The sequence below is a fragment of the Genypterus blacodes genome, unplaced genomic scaffold (genome assembly GCF_046128005.1).
Source record: "Genypterus blacodes isolate CSIRO-AG114 ecotype Tasmania unplaced genomic scaffold, CSIRO-AGI_Gbla_v1 ptg000021l_1, whole genome shotgun sequence".
NCBI lineage: Eukaryota > Metazoa > Chordata > Actinopteri > Ophidiiformes > Ophidiidae > Genypterus > Genypterus blacodes.
The window spans coordinates 8,488,409-8,510,193 of NW_027466834.1; the positions used below are offsets into that span (position 1 = coordinate 8,488,409).

General features: G+C 39.8%; 2 protein-coding genes across 6 annotated transcripts; both read right to left on the minus strand.

Moving 5' to 3' along the window:
• Positions 1-420: 420 nt before the first annotated feature.
• On the minus strand, positions 421-10,515 carry LOC142991798 (putative E3 ubiquitin-protein ligase HERC3). The gene is made up of 23 exons (XM_076141929.1): positions 10,244-10,515; positions 9,858-9,978; positions 9,691-9,767; positions 8,997-9,218; positions 8,743-8,834; positions 8,466-8,596; positions 7,956-8,074; positions 7,794-7,870; positions 7,602-7,696; positions 5,716-5,775; positions 5,519-5,624; positions 4,920-5,115; positions 4,465-4,613; positions 4,232-4,345; positions 4,021-4,119; positions 3,603-3,767; positions 3,380-3,511; positions 3,077-3,240; positions 2,921-2,978; positions 2,242-2,312; positions 1,811-1,994; positions 1,602-1,704; positions 421-1,340 (listed from the first exon to the last, which is right to left on the minus strand). Exons 1-23 carry the CDS (start codon positions 10,449-10,451, stop codon positions 1,138-1,140), a joined length of 2,946 nt encoding a protein of 981 aa, XP_075998044.1. The 5' UTR covers positions 10,452-10,515; the 3' UTR covers positions 421-1,137.
• A 1,944-nt stretch (positions 10,516-12,459) lies between these two features.
• On the minus strand, positions 12,460-21,084 carry LOC142991793 (putative E3 ubiquitin-protein ligase HERC3). Of its 5 annotated transcripts, none has more exons than XM_076141923.1 (23): positions 20,830-21,083; positions 20,541-20,661; positions 20,374-20,450; positions 19,416-19,637; positions 19,171-19,262; positions 18,890-19,020; positions 18,093-18,211; positions 17,925-18,001; positions 17,771-17,844; positions 17,572-17,631; positions 17,372-17,477; positions 16,791-16,986; positions 16,351-16,499; positions 16,115-16,228; positions 15,904-16,002; positions 15,524-15,697; positions 15,301-15,432; positions 14,997-15,160; positions 14,853-14,910; positions 14,268-14,338; positions 13,883-14,066; positions 13,665-13,767; positions 12,460-13,388 (listed from the first exon to the last, which is right to left on the minus strand). In XM_076141923.1, exons 1-23 carry the CDS (start codon positions 21,035-21,037, stop codon positions 13,183-13,185), a joined length of 2,937 nt encoding a protein of 978 aa, XP_075998038.1. In that variant the 5' UTR covers positions 21,038-21,083; the 3' UTR covers positions 12,460-13,182. The 5 variants fall into 5 exon arrangements, with proteins under 5 accessions (XP_075998038.1, XP_075998039.1, XP_075998036.1 ...); XM_076141924.1 differs by having other exon boundaries at positions 15,524-15,670; positions 17,750-17,844; XM_076141921.1 differs by having other exon boundaries at positions 17,750-17,844.
• Between the last annotated feature and the right edge of the window lie 701 nt (positions 21,085-21,785).

Here is a 21,785-nt window from a genome sequence, read left to right on the forward strand (position 1 = left end):
GGATACTGGTTTTAGTCAAAGTGAAGCAGTGGGGTGGATGAGACATGGACTCGAAGTAGGTCAGGGTCAGAGGGTGGATGATGGCTCTCTGTGGTTTGCGCTGATGAATACTAGAGGAGGAGGAGGAGGCTGCATGCATGGAAAAGCATTCTTCCTGCTTGGACTCCATGATTGCTGAGCTAAGCATGTCCTGACAGATACAACACAGACCTACTGTCCACTCCCGTCCTCAGGTAGAATACACACACACACACTTTAACTGCATATTCATTTGTATTACGTTTATACTTCTTTTTAAAAACTGACATTTGTGTTGGTAACGTCAGATTGAGGGCGTGTCCTATCACTGTACTCCACTTCCTGTTTCCTTCACCCTCGATTTATAAATCTAATACAAAGGTTAAGCAGTTTCTCCAAATAGGAAAATAACATTTTATTTAAAATTTCTGATAGCAATTTTACATGTAGCATATTTTTCGTGATGAAACATTAAACAGCTTATTAAACATATAACACATATATAACACACTTGGAGCCCTGAACAGTTTTAACACATGTACAATAAGATCAAACACACTTTAGACTTCTGTGCAAAATATTTTTCTAGGATTGCGTTTTCAATATTTTTCAACCTTGTAATGTTGAGTCATGTCTTCCAGAGGCAAAACAAGAAAGAAGAGCCCAACTAAAAATATACCCATTATGATCCGCTGCAGATCCAGTATATGATCCAGGTCACAGTCCCCTCTAGCTTCTTGAGTTTCCGCAATCAAAGAATTCAATGGAAATTCAACAAAAGTGCATACATAAGTATTTTATTGTACAAATTTTAGAGTGTAAGTGCAAAGGTTATCAAAATCCTGTGTGAGTAAGTGGAGAAACTTAATTAGAAAGTTAATTCGGCTCATCAAGTCACTTCACACCTCACTTCACAGCACCTACACACACAGTCAGCATTAAAATCTTAAGTAGTGTGTAAGTGCTGATGTGTATCAAAAGTTGATTGCAACGTAAAACCGAAGTGAAAAGTTTGGCCATTTAGTTTCATTTCACTTCATTTAAAAGTTGGTAACATAAATATTAGTACCAAATATGAATATGAAACATGTTTACTGCCCTGCCACTTATCAGCCAACATCACTTGAACCCTCCCTTGGAGTTTAGGGCCTCTGTCAGCCTGGCCTGCATGATCTCCTTGGTTGAGTATATTGGTAGTTGCAGAAGAGAGTAGCATGTTTCCCCCCGAGGGAGGTAGAGGTCAGGGTCTTTAACTTTCATGTCTTTAACCTTCATTGTGATGTTGCCAAGAATTGGAACTCTCTGAAAGCCTGTCACGAAGACTGGTGAACAAAAACGCATAAACATTTGCACAGGTTACTTATGTATTACATTTTTTGGACTTAATTGCTGCAGTCCTCTCTCTGATCAGTTTGAGTCCACACCGCTTTAGTGGACCTCACTTCTAACCAGTTCTTCCATTTAATTCAAATAACCACTGTTGTTGGTGGAAAGATAAAATGCAACATGTTCTACCTCTTCTTCCTTCCTTAATTTATTGATGGTTTCAATCAAAGTCTTTGAACAATATGTATGGTACTTACACACTAAAGCTCTCTTCAGATCTTCAGTCAGTTCCTCAAAAACCTTCCAAAACATCTGTATGGTGTGGTGGTCCTTATTGTACACTCCCTTATAAACTGTGTCCTAAAACATTGAAACAGTTATGAATGCTGGCAATGCTGTATTGAATGAGTTGTAATGGTGATGAATGTGTAACTAGAACAGCAATACATCATTCTTTGCACTGTACCTGTTTCACCTTGTCCCAGTCATAGATGTCTTTGCCCACCATTATTCCCTTCAGCTCCTCTGGCCTGAACATCATCACCAAATCCACATCAATAACGTGGAAGAAGCCTCGCTTGAACTCCTCAAACACCCTTTGCACAGATGCATTGAAGACGTGGCTCACATAGGCATTCACAAACTCTGTCCTGTTAAAAAGATTAGACTTTAAGCTTGACAAATATTTCTTTGAGGCACTTCTAAAGTCAGCATCATAAACTCATAGAAATATTGAAATGAATGTAAGACTTTATGTAACACTGTATTTTATAGTGCATTTGTATTAATAGTGAAATATGTAGAGTGTATTCATAACAATTTCCTCAAATTATACTTAAATGACAAAACACAATCACTTAGAAAGTATTGGAGAGTGAGTTGCTTCTGCAGTCTTACTTGTTCTCACGTGTCACTGGCTTTCCAGGATTTTCAGGATCAAGTTCAACCATCATCCCATCCCAGGAAACCTATTATAATGAGTTGATAAAAGACAAGTAAATAAAGGTAATATTAGTGTAAAACGTTACACAAACTTCCAGGGTACATTTTCATACAGGCAATATGTCTACACATCTTGGCTCTACACAATGATCCATGGACAATTCATTTCGGTGGCATTGACTTTTTGCTGACATAGGTTTTTCAATTTGAAATTTGAGTTAAATGTTTTGTACAGCATTTTGGAGGAGTCATTAAGAATTGCACTGTGTTGCTTGAGCACGTCACAAATGATTCATAAAATGAACCAAAGTAATTGAAACAACTCCCTGAGCAAAAACTATTGTACTGTTCAAACTATCCAAACTATATCCTAAGCACTGCACAGGGCATTCAACTCTACTTACTAAACCATATAACAACAATACTTCTGCTGAAGAGGACCTATACAGATTGAGAGAAAACATATTGTTTGAGGTACTGTATCTTTAAGGCTTCCTCCTGAAAAGCCAACTCGGTGAGGAATCTAAAATTAAAAATTTTAAACTGAAGGCTTCTAATAGTGAAAAGATGCAAAGGAGGATGAGCACAGCAGATGGCTTCTTTGCCTCCAGATGTCCACTTACTGTCCACTTACGTTAAAATACAGGTATGTGTCATCGTCTGTGCTGATGTCCAAGATGCACTGCAGAGACCTGGAAACAGTAACAGATGAATAAATGTATATTCAATCAGAAAACTGTACATAATTCACAGTATAGCGTTATTTGAATTTGGATGAAATTCTTCTTACTGTTCAAGAACTGGTTGGAACTCTTTCATATCCTCCAATGTCGGCTCTACATTGACCAGCTTTTTGAACAGAGCCATTGGGAAGGGTAGGTGTATGATACTATTGTTGTACAGTGCCAATCCACATAAAACTCCAAATAGGTAGTAGGTGTTGTCCTCTTTTGCCTGTTATTGATAGTAGAGGACAGAATGAGAACAGCTGGAAGAACTCTATGCTTTCCTTATTAAGACATAAACTGTTTCAAGTAAATACAATGGAAATTACTGCTAGTTATGTGCAAAAAAAACATTAAGTTATTGATACTTTGCAGGGGAACCAGGCCAGCCTTTTTGAGTCGTTGAACATAAACATCCCAGATTTCATCATGTCATGAAAGACATAATGAAAAAAGTCCTTCATGTTGAGTTGACTGTGTTCATTTTCATCAAAAAGGACCTAAGAGAGACGGAGCTAAGTTACCTGACAAATAGGAGGTACAACACAACAAAGACGCCATTCTGGATAGATGGATGGATTTTATTCTCACCGATAGTGGCCTCTTGAAGTTACTGGGATGGAAACCAGCCATCTGTTCTAAGGTGCCTTCCAAAATTGCAGCTCGCTTCAGATTCAGCTCAAAGTATTCTGCAGAAGGCTGCAGGTGATGCCATCCCATATACCACAGTGGATTTTTCCTGTACATTGTTTCTAGCTGTAATATAGTTGAATATTTCAATAGTCATGTTTCACACTGTCTGTAGTTTTTAGACATTGTTCTTGAGAACATGGTTTATTTTAACCGACAAGCAATTTCAGTCTCTAGAATGGAACAGATGCATTATCATGTACACAGATATAAAATGTCTTTATTTATTTCTTGGAGATTTTGAGAGTATGCTGTCATTTCATCTACAAGGTATAGTTCTAAGTTTCTAGTTCTTCGCTTAGCTCAAGATTAAATTTACCTTAAAACAGTCAGCAAAGATGTCAAAAGCCTTTTTCTTAGTCTGCAGATCCATCACAAATGGGAAGCCACAAATTAAAAATGGCACAGCGAGAACACCCTGAAGAAAGAGTGGACAAAAATGTGTCATCCTCTGGATATCAAAAAAACATTTGAATTAAAAATATGTTACTGCATTGTGTCAATAAGCGTATTTCAGAAATTGATTTGACCTTGTTTAGTGTCGAACCCCAAAGAATCAGGTCAGTTACAATAACTTCCACCCCAAAACTCAAACAAAACTGCCTTTCCGGGATTATCTCAGGTCCTGACATCCAGTTATTGACCTGTGACACAAGGATTAAAAATAAGAAAAATTGCCTGATTAAAACTAACAATGAGTAAGACTCCTTTCAATGCTAATTAAAAAGTACTGGTAAAGATACAAATTACGGTTAATACTAACGTTGTAGAAACACTGCAGGACTTTGAGCAGGTTTTTGACAGTGGCGTTCCGAGGCTCGGGCACACAGGACAAGAGAAGTGCCACAGCCTCCTTCCACACCTCAACATATTCCATCCTGGTGAAGCTACTCAGTGAGGACCACCAATCATCTACAGAACATAGCAGATATTTGCGGTGTTGAAGATGCCATGTAACGCACATTACTGTTAATACCATATTGTTGGGTGAACCCAATCCAACTCCTATACTGATGCTGAAAGTTTACATCTTAGATTTTGGTTGGGATGTGGCTAAAATATAGACATGTCATAATTGAAGAAAGCCATTTTGGATGTCATATAGTCACTTTTATACACTACCTCCACCGCTTTATCATTTCTGATGTCACCTAGTCTCCTGTTGTAATTTGAAAATGTGTACAGATACACAGGGCCTTTGTGTTGTGGTGACAGTACCTAGGATCTGCAGGCTGTCAGTAGACAATCTCAGCACAGCAGCAGCAACTGCCTCAGCAAACTCTGTGCTCTGATGTTGTTTGTGTCTCTGAATTGTCTGCAGAAGCTCTATAAGAATCAAGTAGATCCTCAAACCCTCCACATTCATCAGCTTCTTATCAAGGGAAGGAAGTAAGAGCATGACGGCATCCACAACCTGAAAACGGTTCGAAAGATGCAATTGATGCAGGTGGACGCAGGTATGAAGTAGTTGGTTGTTAAATATTATCACATCAGCAGAATGTCTGTTATAAAAAGTATTTGGGAGCAATGACAGTAATACAATCATTGTGGTTGCAAATAAAATTCAGCTGCAAGAAAATGCAGAGAAATTGCTAAGATTTGATTAAAAAAAAAAAGACCAAAGTGTATCTATGGAGGTGTACAGTGTGTTTCAGAAAACATTTATCCTGGATCTGATCCTATACCAAAATTAAATGGGTTATTTCGCTGGCAACATCCAACCTCTCCAGCAGGTTCCTCTCCAGTTTTGTGAAAACAAAGCCTGCGAGAAAATACGAGACGAGAAAATAACAAATACGGCAGTTTGTCAGACATACCTCTTTCAAAACTTCAGCCCTATTCACCAGTTTCTTGAAGGCAAGTTGTGCGAGTGACAAGTCCAGGCCAGAGTACTTTGGCGAGGTCTGGAAATGCTTGTCGTGGCTAAGAGGAAAAAAGAAAAAAAAGTACTAGCGCGAGTAATTTATTGGATTACAAAGTTCAGAAATGATAATCATACAAAGATTGCTTTTACCTTTTGTCAAGGAAGCTTTGATTCAAACAAGAGGCAAAGGAAAATGTCCTGCGGATTTCCCTGTGAAGGTATAGTATTTTAGTCCAGAAGATCAAACCTTGGACCTTTTGGGTCCGTATAAATTGGTGGGCCTTTCACTATAAAACTGTTAAATACTGTCCACACAAACGATATCAGTACAAAATATTTCAACTTCACACTTAAACGGGGGACCCGCCAGGGTTGCCCCCTATCACCACTCCTCTTTGCCCTGGCCAACCATTGGCCATCTCACTACAGTCTTCCACTCTCTTTAAAGGCGTTATCCGTAATGGCGTCGAACACCGACTATCTCTATATGCAGATGACTTGCTGCTCTACTTCACTTACCCTATACCTAGTCTTCCAGCTGTCCTGTCCATCCTTAACACATTCAGCAGTTTTTCTGGCTACAAAATCAATATTTCAAAGAGCGAATGTTACCCCATTAATACTTTAAGTTGGCATCTCCACCAAACAAACTTTCCCTTTAATCTCAGTAGCTCGGGGGTTAAGTATCTCGGCATCAATGTGACTCGTACATTCTCAGACCTCCTGCCCGCCAACTATTCTTTGACTCTTTAGACAAAACGATCAGCACCTTCATTTGGGGTGCGAAGCCCCCAAGGATCCGCAAATCACTATGACAAAGATGTAAGTTCAGTAGGGGTCTCTCCCTCCCAAACCTCCAATCCTATTACTGGGCATTCCATATCGATAAATTACGCTACTGGGTGAATTCAAATCTCGTGCTCCTCCTCCTCCTCCGCCACTGCCCTGATTTACTCCTCTCTCCCAACCAAGGTCTCTCAGTTCACATAGAACCCTGTTGTTCTTAATACTCTAATGATTTGGCACCAATTCAGGAAACAATTTAAATTGGTAAATGTATACCCCCTGGTTCCAGTCCGCAACAACCACATGTTCCACCCCTCATTCTTGGACTCTTCCTTCTCAGCATGGCACCACTGGCATACAATGTTTCCTTGATCTGTACTCCGATGGCAGTTTTCTTTCTCTCCAATCTGTCAACTCAATGTAGACTACCTGCTAACCAATTATTTAAGTACTTCCAAATCAGACACTTTGCCTGCAGCTATTTCCAAAACTTCCCTTCCCCTCCCCCTCGACTCATGTAGGAAGATCTGCCACATTCAAGACACCACTAAGTGGGACCATCTCTGAGATTTATAGCTGTATACTGGACCTCAGGGACCTATCTAATTCGAAACAGTGGCTGCCTGGGAGACTGAGCTTGAACTCCATCTAGACATAGACTGGTGGGACGAAATCATACGCAATTTGCATATTGTCTCGTCCTGTGCTCGTCTCGCTCTCATCCAGTTCAAGGTCATACACAGGGTCCATTTTTCTAAATCCACATTGGACAAAATGTTCACAGACGTAGAGAACAAATGTAATAGATGTTCAAAGCCTCACTGCAACCTAAGCCACCTGTTTTTTCTCTGCCCCAGGCTCCACAATTACTGGTCCGATTACTTTAACACTCCTCTTTGGTTTTTTTTGTTTCTCTCTTCTCTCCTTCTCTTTACCACAGCCTATGATGCAATTTGTACTAGCCTACATTGCTGTTTGACATCATACTGTAAAAACTGTATTTACCCTATGAGATCATTGCAATTTCAATCTACTTGTATTCTACCACAGGGTCTACGTATAAAGTTTAACAACAACAATAGTATTAATACAACCTTCCTTCTTTCTCTCTATCTCTCTCTTTCCTCTTCCCCTCTTTCTGTATAAAAAATTATTTCCAAAATATCCTGCAATTGTAAGCGCAATGTTATGTAAAATGTTTGCTTCAATAAAAACAAATAGCAAAAAAAAACACAAAAAAAGGACCTTACCTTTTTATCCTTTTCCATGACTTTGATGCACATCCTGAGACCCATTGGTCAATCAAAACTTCAAGACAGTTGTTTGTGACATTGTTCATTCTGACCTGTGAAAGAAAAGATGATGAGTTGAGAACATGAGCTGATGACTAAAATGACGACACAAATTATTATGGTCTGTGTTGACTCTAATTGTGTTGGTACCTCATTAGAAACGTCTGATGCAAATGAGGAATCTCCTCCTGCATAGATGTTTCTGATTTTCTGACCATCTGTGGTGTCTAAATAAGTGAAATACAATGCATCATTACAATCAGTTTTTTTGTTGTTTTGATTGTATAAATCTTATTAAATTACTATATTTACCTTGTGACAGGGGAACAAGCAGAGGTACAGGTTGGTGTTGGCTTCCTCCCAGCTGCCCTTGATCTCCACAGCCAAAGGCATAGACCTGCTTGGACTCTGTTAACACCAACGTGTGATACCTGGTGGAGCAGATAATAATAGGCATAAACTGAATTTTCTCATTTCAGTGAAGATGTAAGACTGCTTTAAACTGATCTTTTTAGAGCAATCACTTTTCTGCATTGTCCAAATCTCTTAAAATATTTAGGGAAATTTGTTTCTCTAAAATGTCCCTAAAAACCTCCTGGATATAAGTAGTCCAAAAATCCCACGTCTGGTTGCGTTATTAGTGATCACCAGTGGGCAGAGCTGAACGAGCCATGTGATATTTGGACCATTTACAACCGGGGTGGATATCAGTTGAGTGATTAAGATGAGTTGTACTTTGGGGCCCTGCCCAGAGAACAGCAAACTAAAATTAATAGCTACACAATCAATAAAATTTGAATTAGAGGTGTGAGATAATTGTACCTTCCACAGGCAATCTTGGTGACCTTTGCCTCCGAGAGCTCTGCAACCAGCCGAGGATGTAGTTCATCAGTGAAAGAGTTGTGGCCCAGCTGGCCATACTGACCAGAGCCGAATGTAAACACTGCACCATCCTGAAGACGCAGACAGAAAAATCCCACTGTGACTGAGACATTTAAGAAATGTGTCAATAGGAGTCTTTTGGTGAGTAAATAAGCTCAACAACCACATATTTGTCAGAGGTGAAGTCACTACTGGGAGTTTTGGAAACATGTCTAACCTTTGTCAAAATGGTAGTATGGTCCTTTCCACAGGAAATGGCGATAGTTTTCTTCAGGTTCAAGCTGTGAACAGCAGTTGGTGTCCGTCTATCTATAGAAAACATCAAATCCAGGATTTACATGTTATAAAAATGTCACAAATAATGGAAATATGGCATCTTTGATACTAGCTATAACTGACGTTACTTGCGGTGTCACCCTGACATGTAAGATACATAAAGCAAAATGGAGTTATAACATAATGCTAGAGTACCTGTTGTGTCTCCAAGGCCGAGCTGTCCACAGTTGTTTCTGCCCCAACTAAAAACATTTCCAGACACAGACAGGGCGAAACTCTGGTCTCCCCCAGCAGCGATCTGGACCAGGGGCATCCCAGACAGGGACTCTAGGTGTTGGGGTGAGCTGGCATCAGGTCTTCTTTTCCCCAGACCCAACTGGCCACTGGGACCCTGGCCCCATGTATATACCTGGCCATCTGTGGGGAAATCAGCAGGACTTTGTTGTGGTGACGCTGTGGCACTTAAATCTGCTCTCTTAAATCGCTTTCGTGACAACCTAAAGGATGACTGGTCTTCTTTATTTTCTTTATGCACTTCAGACCAACAACAATAATATTCTTATCAATTTCAGTTTTCTTTTTGAAATTATCTGACACACCATCACCACCAGGGGGTGCTTTAACTACCACCAGTGGTATGAGCAACAGACAATTTCAGATATGTTGATGTAAGAGATTACAAATATTTGTGGTAGATTTGTGGTAGGCAAGCTTAAACCTGTAGACATTCACTTGTACATTTTAAGTAATCAATGTATCATAATCATATCATTTCATGTAGAATTTGAGCAAAGAATCTACAGCTATTGTACTACATCAATATTCACTAACCGATACATGTTTAGTTTACCAGGGAAAGATGAGTTACTTGCTGTAATCTTAACTGTACCTTTGGTCAGGGCGACTGAATGCTGGCTTCCACAAGCAACCTGAGATACCTGTATGTTACACAAACCTCGCAGGGCTCTGAGGCGGCAGAAGAAATGCAGCAAAGCTCAAACACATGATTTTGTAAACACAGACTTGGCTAGTGTGAATTTAATGTTAAGCCCTTACCTGGGAATGTAAGGACCCTGAGCTATGTCCACACAGAGCACATGGCCTTCTTCAGACAACAAATTGACGAAATCATCTCCACAACTCACAGCCCGAATCTTCGTCTTATAGTTCACATACTCTAAAGATGAATACAAATTAAATCACGTTGGTTATATATATATATATGTGTGTGTGTGTATAGATATAGATATAGATATAGATGTACAGTATATAATTATTATTTTTTTGCTTTTAACAGATTTACAATTCTGCATATGAGAGAGTGGGAGAGAGAGAGAGAGAGAGAGAGAGAGAGAGAGAGAGAGAGAGAGAGAGAGAGAGAGAGAGAGAGAGAATAATAAAGACTTAGAGTTTAATAACAAACAGATATGGCTGTTGCTCACTCGGTTTTCCTTTAACTCTTCTGCCGTCTTGGGTCTCAATCGTGCGGGAGATGAAGGCTTTTCCATCAGATGTGATATAAGCCAGAACACTGTGACTCGCTGACAGGTCCTTCAGAGTAAAAGAGAGCTGTAAAGAGTGAGGGGCATCATGATCCCCCCCGCTCTTCAGCTTGAAGCCCCCCCTGCTGTCCTCTCCCCACGAAAACATCACCACTGCTCCGTCTGAGGGCGCAAACCACCAGCTGCTGTATTTATCATCGCGCACACAGTCGGAGAAACGAAAACGAAACTTTACTGGTCCCAAACACGTATACACACCCTTGTCAGAGAAGGGAAACAAAACCTAAGGGTAGGAATAACAAAACAGGACGAAATCGAAACTCAGTCAGTAGCTTAAGAACACTTTTTCTAAGTCATATGCTCCATTTTTCGAAATTAACCATCTAATATTACAACAATTTTTAAATGACTACTACAAATGCAGATCACTCAATCAATTCAACAGGTGTTTGTAATTATGCCTCATTAATTCCAACAGCCTTTGGCCAGTTGAGTGCCACTTTTGTTTTTTTACAATTGGTCACCACGGCATAAAAGGCTGCTTTGAAACATGATTGATAGTTTCTGACGGGGTCAGCCCTATGTTCCCTCAGCCCAATGGTCCCACAGCCCTATGTTCCCTCATTTCTAAGATTTTTTTCAAAATTAGTCCCTATGTTCCCTCAGTCCTATGTTCCCTCATTGCTAAGATTATTTCAAAATTAGGCCCTATGTTCCCTCATTTCTAAGATTTTTTTCAAAATTAGGCCCTATGTTTCCTCAGCCCTATGTTCCCTCATTTCTAAGATTTTTTTTTTAAATTAGGCCCTATGTTCCCTCAGCCCTTTGTTCCCTCATTTCTAAGGGTTAGGGTTAGGGTTAGGGTTAGGGAACATAGGGCTGAGGGAACATAGGGCCTAATTTTGAAAAAAATCTTAGAAATGAGGGAACATAGGGCCTAATTTTGAAAACAATTTTAGAAATGACGGAACATAGGGTTGAGGGAACATAGGGCCTAATTTAGAAAAAAATCTTAGAAATGAGGGAACATAGGTCTGTGGGAACATAGGGCTGAGGGAACATAGGGCTGAGGGAACATAGGCATGCTCCCGTTTCTGACAACATGGAGCTAGTTGAGCAAGTTGAGTTGAGACATTATAAAATTCTGCCAACAACATGTAAGACATATTGGCTAATGTTTCAATGTAGTTCCAGTGCAGCAAAGATTCATGTTTTGGGTCACTAACCGAGCTGAGCGCAACTGTAATTGAAGTGATGTCAAATGATTCAACATGCAATTGATGTAGGTGTAGTGTAGCTTTACGTCCAACAGAGAGAGTCAGAGTATCGCGTGACTTACTCACAATTTTAAGTAAGGATAGGCAACGCCTGTCTCCACTCACAGGAGAGTAACTGAAAGAAGACGTGAAAGCATCAATATTAAAATTATGTATTGTAATCAAATATGGAGTAGAATTGGGTCTACTCAATCAGTTACGTGGTTTTCATGAGGTGCCATCCCTATGAAGCAAAAGTAGAGGTTTCCCTCAGTGGAGGCAGGATACTGGTTTTAGTCAAAGTGAAGCAATGGGGTGGACGAGACATGGACTTGAAGTAGGTCAGGGTCAGAGGGTGGATGATGGCTCTCTGTGGTTTGCTCTGATGAATACTGGAGGAGGAGGAGGAGGAGGCTGCATGCATGGAAAAGCATATTTCCTGTTTGGACTCGATGATTGCTGAGCTAAGCATGTCCTGACAGATACAACACAGACCTACTGTCCACTCCCGTCCTCAGGTAGAATACGCACACACACACTTTAACTGCATATTAATTTGCATTACGTTTATACTTCTTTTTATAAACTGACATTTGTGTTTGTAATGTCAGACAGATTGAGGGCGTGTCCTATCACTGTACTCCACTTCCTGCTTCTTCGCCCTCGATTTATAAATCTAATACAAAGGTGAAGCAGTTTCTCCACAAATAAGAAAATAACATTTTATTTAAAATTTCTGATAGCAATTTTACATACGGCATCATGAAACATTTAACAGCTTATTAAACATATCACAACAACACTTTGAGCCCTGAGCAGTTTTAACACATGTACAATGAGATCAAACATACTTAAGACTTCTGTGCAAAATATTTTTCTAGGATTGCGTTTTCCATATCTTGCAACCTTGCAATGTTGAGTCATGTCTTCCAGAGGCAAAATAAGAAAGAAGAGCCCAACTAAAAATATACACACTATGATCCGCTGCAGATCCAGTATATGATCCAGGTCACAGACCCCTCTAGCTTCTTGGGCTTCCGCAATCACAGAATTCAATGGAAATTCAACAAAAGTGCATACATTAGCATTTTATTGCACAAATTAGTATGATGTTAAATATTATCAAAAGTGCAAAGATTATCAAAATCCTGTGTAAGTAAGTGGAGAAACTTAATTAGAAAGTTAATTCGGCTCGTCAAGTCACTTCACACCTCACTTCACAGCACCTACACACACAGTCAGCATTAAAATCTTAAGTAGTGTGTAAGAATCAGAATCAGAATTGCTTTATTTGCCAACTAAGTTTACACTTAAGAGGAATTTGCTGTGGTTCTAGGTGCGAACGTATAACATATAGAAAAGACAACAAGAAACAACATATAAAACAACATAAAACATGTACAAACAGCAGCTCGGCGAATACTTAAATTAAAAATACACTAAATTAAATAAGTTAACTAAATGAATGCTGATGTGTATCAAAAGTTGATAGGGACGTAAAACAGAAGTGAAAAATTTGGACATTTAGTTTCATATCACTTCATTTAAAAGTTTGTCATATAAATATTGGTACCAAATATGAATATGAAACGTATTTAACGCCCTGCCACTTATCAGCCAACATCACTTGAACCCTCCCTTGGAGTTGAGGGCCTCTGTCAGCCTGGCCTGCATGATCGCCTTGGTTGAGTATATTGGTAGATCCAGAAGAGAGTAGCACGTATACCCCAGAGGGAGGTAGCGGTCCGAGTCGTCCGTAATATTCAGGTCTCGAACCGTCATTGTGATGTTGCCAAGAATTGGAACTCTCTGAAAGCCTGTCACGAAGACTGGTGAACACAAACGCATAAACATTTCACAGCTTACTTATTTATTACATTTTTTGGACTTAATTGCTGCAGTCCTCTCTCTGATCAGTTTGAGTCCACACCGCTTTAGTGGCCATCACTTCTAATGTAGACCACCAGTTCTTCCATTTAATTCAAATAACCACTGTTGTTGGTGGAAAGATAAAATGCAACAGGTTCTACTTCTTCATCTTCTTTCCTTAATTTATTGATGGTTTCAAGCCTATGAAGTCTTTGAACAATATGTATGGTACTTACACACTAAAGCTCTCTTCAGATCTTCAGTCAGTTCCTCAAAAACTTTCCAAAACATCTGTATGGTGTGGTGGTCCTCATTGTACACTCCCTCATAAACTGTGTCCTAAAACAGCACAGCCATTGAAACAGTTATGAATGCCGGCAATGCTGTATTGAATGAGTTGTAATGGTGATGAATGAGTAACTAGAACAGCAATACATCATTCTTTGCACTGTACCTGTTTCACCTTGTCCCAGTCATAGATGTCTTTGCCCACCATTATTCCCTTCAGCTCCTCTGGCCTGAACATCATCACCAAATCCACATCAATAACGTGGAAGAAGCCTCGCTTGAACTCTTCAAACACCCTTTGCACTGATGCATTGAAGACGTAGCTCACATAGGCATTCACAAACTCTGTCCTGTGAAAAAGATTATACTTTAAGCTTGACAGATATTTCTTTGAGGCACTTCTAAAGTCAGCATCATAAACTCACAGAAACTGTGGAATGAATGTAAGACTTTATGTAACACTGTATTTTATAGTGCATATGTATTAATAGGGAAATATGTAGAGTGTATTCACAACAATTTCCTCAAATGCAATCCTTCTGCAGTCTTACTTGTTCTTCCTCGTCACTGGCTTTCCAGGATTTTCAGGATCAAGTTCAACCACCATCCCATCCCAGGGAACCTATTATAATGAGTTGATAAAAGACAAGTAAATAAAGGTAATATTAGTGTAAAACGTTACACAAACTTCCAGGGTACATTTTCAAACTGGCAATATGTCTACACATCTTGGCTCTACACAATGATCCATGGACAATTCATTTAGGTGGCATTGACTTTTTGCTGACATAGGTTTTTCATGTTGAAATTTGAGTTAAATTCAAACAACTCCCTGAACGACAACTATTGTACTGTTCAAACTTATCCAAACTATATCCTCAGCACTGCACAGGGCATTAAACTCTACTTACTAAACCATATGACAATAATACTTCTGCTGAAGAGGACCTATACAGATTGAGAGAAAACATTTTGTTTCAGGTACTGTATCTTTAAGGCTTCCTCCTGAAAAGCCAACTCGGTGAGGAATTTTAAATTTAAATTTTGACACTGAAGGCTTCTAATTGTGAAAAGATGCAAAGGAGGATGAGCACACTGCTTCTTTGCCTCTAGATGTCCACTCACTGTCCACTTACGCTAAAATCCAGGTATGTGTCATCGTCTGTGCTGATGTCCAAGATGCACTGCAGAGACCTGGAAACAGTAACAGATGAATAAATGTTTATTCAATCAGAAAACTGTACATAGCGTTACTTGAATTTGGATGAAATTCTTCTTACTTTCCAAGTTCTGGTTGGAACTCTTTCATATCCTCTAATGTCGGCTTTACATTGACCAGCTTTTTGAACAGAGCCATTGGGAAGGGTAAGTATGTGAGACTGTTGTTGTACAGTGCCAAGCCACATAAAACTCCAAATAGGTAGTAGGTGTTGTCCTCTTTTGCCTGTAATTGATAGTAGAGGACAGAATGAGAACAGCTGGAAGAACTCTATGCTTTCCTTATTAAGACAAAAACTGTTTCAGGTAAATAAAATGGAAATTACTGCTATTAATGTGCGGAAAAAACCATTAAGTCATTTATACTTTGCAGGGGAACCAGGCCAGCGTTTTTGAGTCGTTGAACATAAACATCCCAGATTTCATCATGTCATGAAAGACATAATGAAAAAAGTCCTTCATGTTGAGTTGACTGAGTTTGTTTTCATCAAAACGGACCTAAGAGCGAGGGAGCTAAGTTACCTGACAAATAGGAGGTACAACACAACAAAGACGCCATTCTGGATAGATGGATGGATTTTATACTCACCACTAGTGGCCTCTTGAAGGTACTGGGATGGGCAACAGCCATCTGTTCTAAGGTGTCTTCCAAAACTGCAGCTCGCCTAAGATTCAGCTCCAAGTTTACTTCAGAAGACTGCAGGTGAGGCCATCCCATATACCACAGTGGATTCTGCTGCATAATTTTTTGCACTGTTTCTTGCTGTAGTATAGGTCAAGATTTCAATAGTTATGTTTCACACTGTCATTGTTTGTAGACATTGTTCTTGAGAGCAAATGCATTAACATGTATACAGATATGAAATGTCTTTCTTCATTTCTTGGAGATTTTGAGAGTATCCTGTCATTTCATCTACAAGGTATAGCTCTAGGTTTCTAGTTCTTCACTTAGTTTAAGATTAAACTTACCTTAAAACATTCAGCATAGATGTCAAAAGCCATTTTCTTAGACTGCAGATCCATCACGAAAGGGAAGCCACAAATCAAAAGTGGCACAGCGTCAACACCCTGAAGAAAGAGTGGACAAATCTGTGTCATCCTCTGGTAATTCAAAACATACTTCACTTAAAAATATGTTACTGCATTGTGTCAATTAGCATTTTTCAGAAATTGATTTGACCTTGTCTAGTGTCAAACGCCAAAGTTTCAGGTCAGCTTGAATAAATTCCACCCCAAAACTCAAACAAAACTGTTTTTCCGGGATTCTCTCAGGTCCTGACATCCTGTTATTGGCCTGTAACACAAGGATTATAAAATAAGAAACATTTCATGATTTTACATTAAGAATGAGTAAGATTCCCTTCAATGCTAATAAAAAAAGTACTGGTAAAGTTATCAATTATGGTTAATACTAACATTGTAGAAACACTGCAGGACTTTGAGCAGGTTTTTGACACTGGTGTTCTGAAGGTCGGGCACACAGGACAAGAGAAGTACCACGGCCTCCTTCCACACCTCAACATATTTCATCCTGGTGGAGCTATTCAGTGAGGACCACCAATCCCCTACAGAACATAGCAGACATTTGCAAACAGTGTTGATGATGCCATGTGACGATTACTGTTAATACAATATCGTTGGGTGAATAAATGTAACCCTTTTACTGATGCTACTTTTTGGTTGGGATGTGGCTAAAATACAGACATGTCATAATTGAAGAAAGTCATTTTGGATGTCAGATAGTCACTTTTACCCACTACAGTCACCGCTTCATCATTTTTGATGTCCCCTAGTCTCTTGTTGTAATTTGAACATTTGTACAGATACACAGGGCCTTGGTGTGGTGGTGACAGTACCTAGGATCTGCAGGCTGTCAGCAGACAATCTCAGCACAGCAGCAGCCACTGCCTCAGCAAACTCTGTGCTCTGATGTTGTTTGTGTCTCTGAATTGCCAGCAAAAGCTCCATGAGAATCAGGTAGATCCTCAAACCCTCCACGTTCATCAGCTTCTTTTCAAGGGAAGGAAGTAAGAGCATGACTGCATCCACAACCTGAAAACGGATCACAAGACGCAATTGATGCAGGTGGATAATAAGGATTTGGGAACAAAGACAAGTAATACAGTAACTGTGGCTGCAAATAAAATTCAGCTGCAAGAAAATGCAGATAAATTGCAGGCTTAGCACAAAAGACAAACATAGATTTGGTAGAAAAACACCAAATTGTATCTATGGAGGTGTACAGTATGTTTCAGAAAACATTTATCCTGGATCTGGTCATACATACATACATACATACATACAACAGCATGATTTGTCAAAATTGGTTCTGAAATGTTCTGCTTACAAAAACAAGTCAACAGTCACAGGTGAAAACAAAGCCTGCGAGAAAATACGAGGCAAGAAAATAACAAACATGGCAGTTTGTCAGACATACCTCTTTCAAAACTTCAGCCCTATTCACCAGTTTCTTGAAAGCAGGTCGTGCAAGTAACAAGTCCAGGCCAGAGTACTTTGGCGAGGTCTGGAAATGCTTATCGTGGCTAAGAGGAAAAAAGATAATAAAGTACATCTACAGCATGTAATTCATTAGATTACAAAGTTCAGAAATGATAATCATACAAAGATTGCTTTTACCTTCTTTCAAGGAAGCTTTGATTCAAACAAGTGGCAGAGGAAAATATCCTGCGGATTTCCCTGTGAAGATTTAGTATTTTAGTCCAGAAGATTTAAACCTGGGACCTTTTGGGTCTATATACATTGGTGGGCCTTTTACTGTAAAACTGTTTAATACTGAGAAAAATACACTTATTACCTTTTTATCTTCTTCAATGACTTTGCGTCACATCCTGAGACCCATTGGTCAATCAAAACTTCAAGACAGTTCTGTGTGACATTGTTCATTCTGACCTGTGAAAGAAAAGATGATGAGTTGAGAACATGACTACACAAACTATTATGGTCTGTGTTGACTCTAATAGTGTTGGTACCTCATTAGAAATCTCTGATGCAAATGAGCAATCTCCTCCTGCATAGAGGTTTCTGATTTGCTGACCATCTGTGGTGTCTAAATAAGTACAACAAAATGCATTATCTTCATTTGAATCAGTTTGTTTGTTGTTTTGATTGTATAAATCTTATTCCATTACTATATTTACCTTGTGACAGGGGAACAAGCAGAGGCACAGGCTGGTGTTGGCTTCCTCCCAGCTGCCCTTGATCTCCACAGCCAAAGGCATAGACCTGCTTGGACTCTGTTAACACCAACGTGTGATGCCTGGTGGAGCAGATAATAACAGGCATCAACTGAATCTTTCATTTCAATGAAGATGTAAGACTGATTCAAAATGATACTTTGTTTTTAGAGCAATGACTTTTCTGAATTGTCCAAATCTCTTAAAATATTTCACTGAGGGAAATTTGTTTCTGTAAAATGTCAACAAAAACTTATAAAAAAAACCCCACCTATTCCTCTTATCTTCTGCTTATTCTACAGTATAGCTGGAACAACAAAGCATCCGGGAGAACATTACATTTAGACAAGGCTCCATTTGTCCACTGAAGTAGTTTGTTTGAAAGTATTTAAAGTGTTGTTCTGTGAGCAGCCAGCAGGCAGCGCTGTTTCATTTAGTTTGACTTGGTACTGTTGCATTCTGGGACACACGGACATCTGAGATGTCAGCTATTGGTGATTGTTTGATAGATTTATTATCAATTTCTACACCTGTTTCCTCCGCCTGGTGGATATTAGTCCAAAAATCCCACGTCTGGTTGCCTCATCAGTGATCATCATCAGAGCTGAACGAGCCATGTGATATTTGGACCATTTACAACCGGGGGTGGATATCAGATAAAGATCAGTTGTACTTTGAGGCCCTGCCCAGAAAACAGCAAGCTAAAATTAGTAGCTACGCCATCAATAAAATTTGAATTAGAGGTGGTAAGATAATTGTACCTTCCACAGGCAATCTTGGTGACCTTTGCCCCCGAGAGCTCTGCAACCAGCCGAGGATGTAGTTCATCACTGAAAGAGTTGTGCCCCAGCTGTCCGTACTGACCAGAGCCGAATGTAAACACTGCACCATCCTGAAGAAGCAGACAGAAAATCCCACTGTGACTGAGACATTTAAGAAATGTGTCGATAGAAGTCTTTTAGTGAGTAAATAAGCATATTTTGTAAACCACATATTTGTCAGAGGTGAAGTCACTACTGGGAGTTTTGGGAACATGTCTAACCTTTGTCAAAATGGTAGTATGGTCCTTTCCACAGGAAATGGCGATAGTTTTCTTCAGGTTCAAGCTGTGAACAGCAGTTGGTGTCTGTCTATCTACAGAAAACATCAAATCCAGGATTTACATGTTATAAAAATGTAACAAATAATGGAAATATGGCATCTTTGACACTAGCACTGACGTTACTTGCGGTGTCACCCTGACATGTAAGATTCATAAAGCAAAATGGAGTTATAACATAATGCTACCTGTTGTGTCCCCAAGGCCGAGCTGTCCACAGTTGTTTCTGCCCCAACTAAAAACATTTCCGGACACAGACAAGGCGAAACTCTGGTCTCCCCCAGCAGCGATCTGGACCAGGGGCATCCCAGAAAGGGACCTTAGGTGTTGGGGTGAGCTGGCACCAGGTCTCCTTTTCCCCAGACCCAACTGGCCACTGGTATCCTGGCCCCATGTATATACCTGGCCATCTGTGGGGAGATCAGTGAGTCTTTATGTGCTGTGGTGACACTGTGGCACTTAAATCTCTCTTAATCGCTTTCTTGACAACTTGATGACTGGTCATTTTCTTTATGCACTGCAGATCAACAACAATAGAATTATCTGACACCTTGCATGCTTTAACTACAATTTTTTTATTTAATTTACAGTCATTTAGCAGACACTTTTATCCAAAGCGACTCCCAATTAAGATACTTTATTACTCATCATTTTGCATGCAATTCAAGGCAAATCGCATGCAACTGAAACTTATCTTGCACCCCCTCATATCACACACACACACGCACAAACACATGCATTACAGAGGGGGTGAAGGGCAGCCATTATACTGCGCCCATGGAGCAGTTGGGGGTTCGGTGCCTTGCTCACGTGCACCTGGCAAACTGGCAACTCACCAGCTACCAGTCTGCTTACTAAAGCTTTAACCTTTAGACATTCATTGTAAAATCCAAGTAATCAATGTATCATTATCATGTCATATCATGTAGAGTTTCAGCAGAGATTACGGCAGAAAAATCTACAGCTATTTTATTTGTGTTATTGCCTATTGCAGTCTCAACTCTCTGGATTGAGACTGAACTAAAGTGGTCTTCTCTACAGCCCTGATAGAATGAACATAAAAAAATACCACATTGCACATTCACTGACAGATACATGTTTAGTTACCAGGGAAAGATGAGTTACTTGCTGTAATCTTAACTGTACCTTTGGTCAGGGCGACTGAATGCTGGCTTCCACAAGCAACCTGAGATACCTGTATGTTACACAAACCTTCCAGGGCTCTGAGTTGGCAGAAGAGATACAGCAAAGCTCAAACACATGATTTCGTAAACACAGACTTGGCTAGTGTGAATTTAATGTTGAGCCCTTACCTGGGAATGTAAGGACCCTGAGCTATGTCCACACAGAGCACATGGCCTTCTCCAGACAACAAATTGACGAAATCATCTCCACAACTCACAGCCCGAATCTTCTTCTTATAGTTCACATACTCTAAAGATGAAGACGTTGGTGATATATATATACATTAACAGACTAACAAATCTGCATATGAGAGAGACAGAGAGAGACAGAGAGAGAGAGACAGAGAGAGAGAGAGAGAGAGAGAGAGAGAGAGAGAGAGAGAAAATAATAAAGACTTAGAATCGGGCTGTTGCTCACTCGGTTTTCCTTTGACTCTTCTGCCGTCTTGGGTCTCAATCATGCGGGAGATGAGGGCTTTTCCGTCAGATGTGATATAAGCCAGAGCACTGTTACTCGCTGACAGGTCCTTCAGAGTAAAAGAGAGCTGTAAAGAGTGAGGGGCATCATGATCCCCCCCGCTCTTCAGCTTGAAGCCCCCCCTGCTGTCCTCTCCCCACGAAAACATCACCACTGCTCCGTCTGAGGGCGCAAATCACCAGCTGCTTTATATATCAGCGAGCGCTCGCACACGCACACAGTCGGAGAAACGAAAACGAAACTTAACTGGTCCCAAACACGTATACACACCCTTGTCAGAGAAGGACAACAAAACCTAAGGGGAGGTATAACAACTCAGTCACTGTTTTTTTTTAGCAGAATGCAAATTAAAGTGAAAATGTAAACTTTACAAGGGCTTGGCTCTGTTGTTATAAGCTCTGTTGGGAAGCAACTGTAACCTTTTTCCCTTATAATTGTGACTTTTTTCTTGCAATCACCAGTTTCTCCTCAGACTCTGATGATGAAAGTTATGTTCTCAGAGGTTCAACGCAAGGTGATAGAATCAGTTTTAGAATACTGGCACCAAAAGTATGTAATAACAATTGTAACAATTTTTACTGATTTCTACAAATGCAGATCATTAAATCAATTCAACATGTGTTTGTTATTCTGCTGGTTTTGCCCAGCTGAGTGCCACTTCAACACAATTGGTAATCTCTTCACCACGACATAAAAGGGCTGCTTAGCAAGTTGAATTGAGACATTATAAGATCCTGCTAACAACACCTAACCATATTGGCTAATGTTTCAGTGCAATTCCAGTGCAGCCAAGATTCATGTTTTGGGTCACCAACCGGGTGAAGTGCAACTGTAAGTGAAGTGACGTCAGATGATTCAACATGAAATTGATGTAGGTGTAGTGTAGCTTTATATCC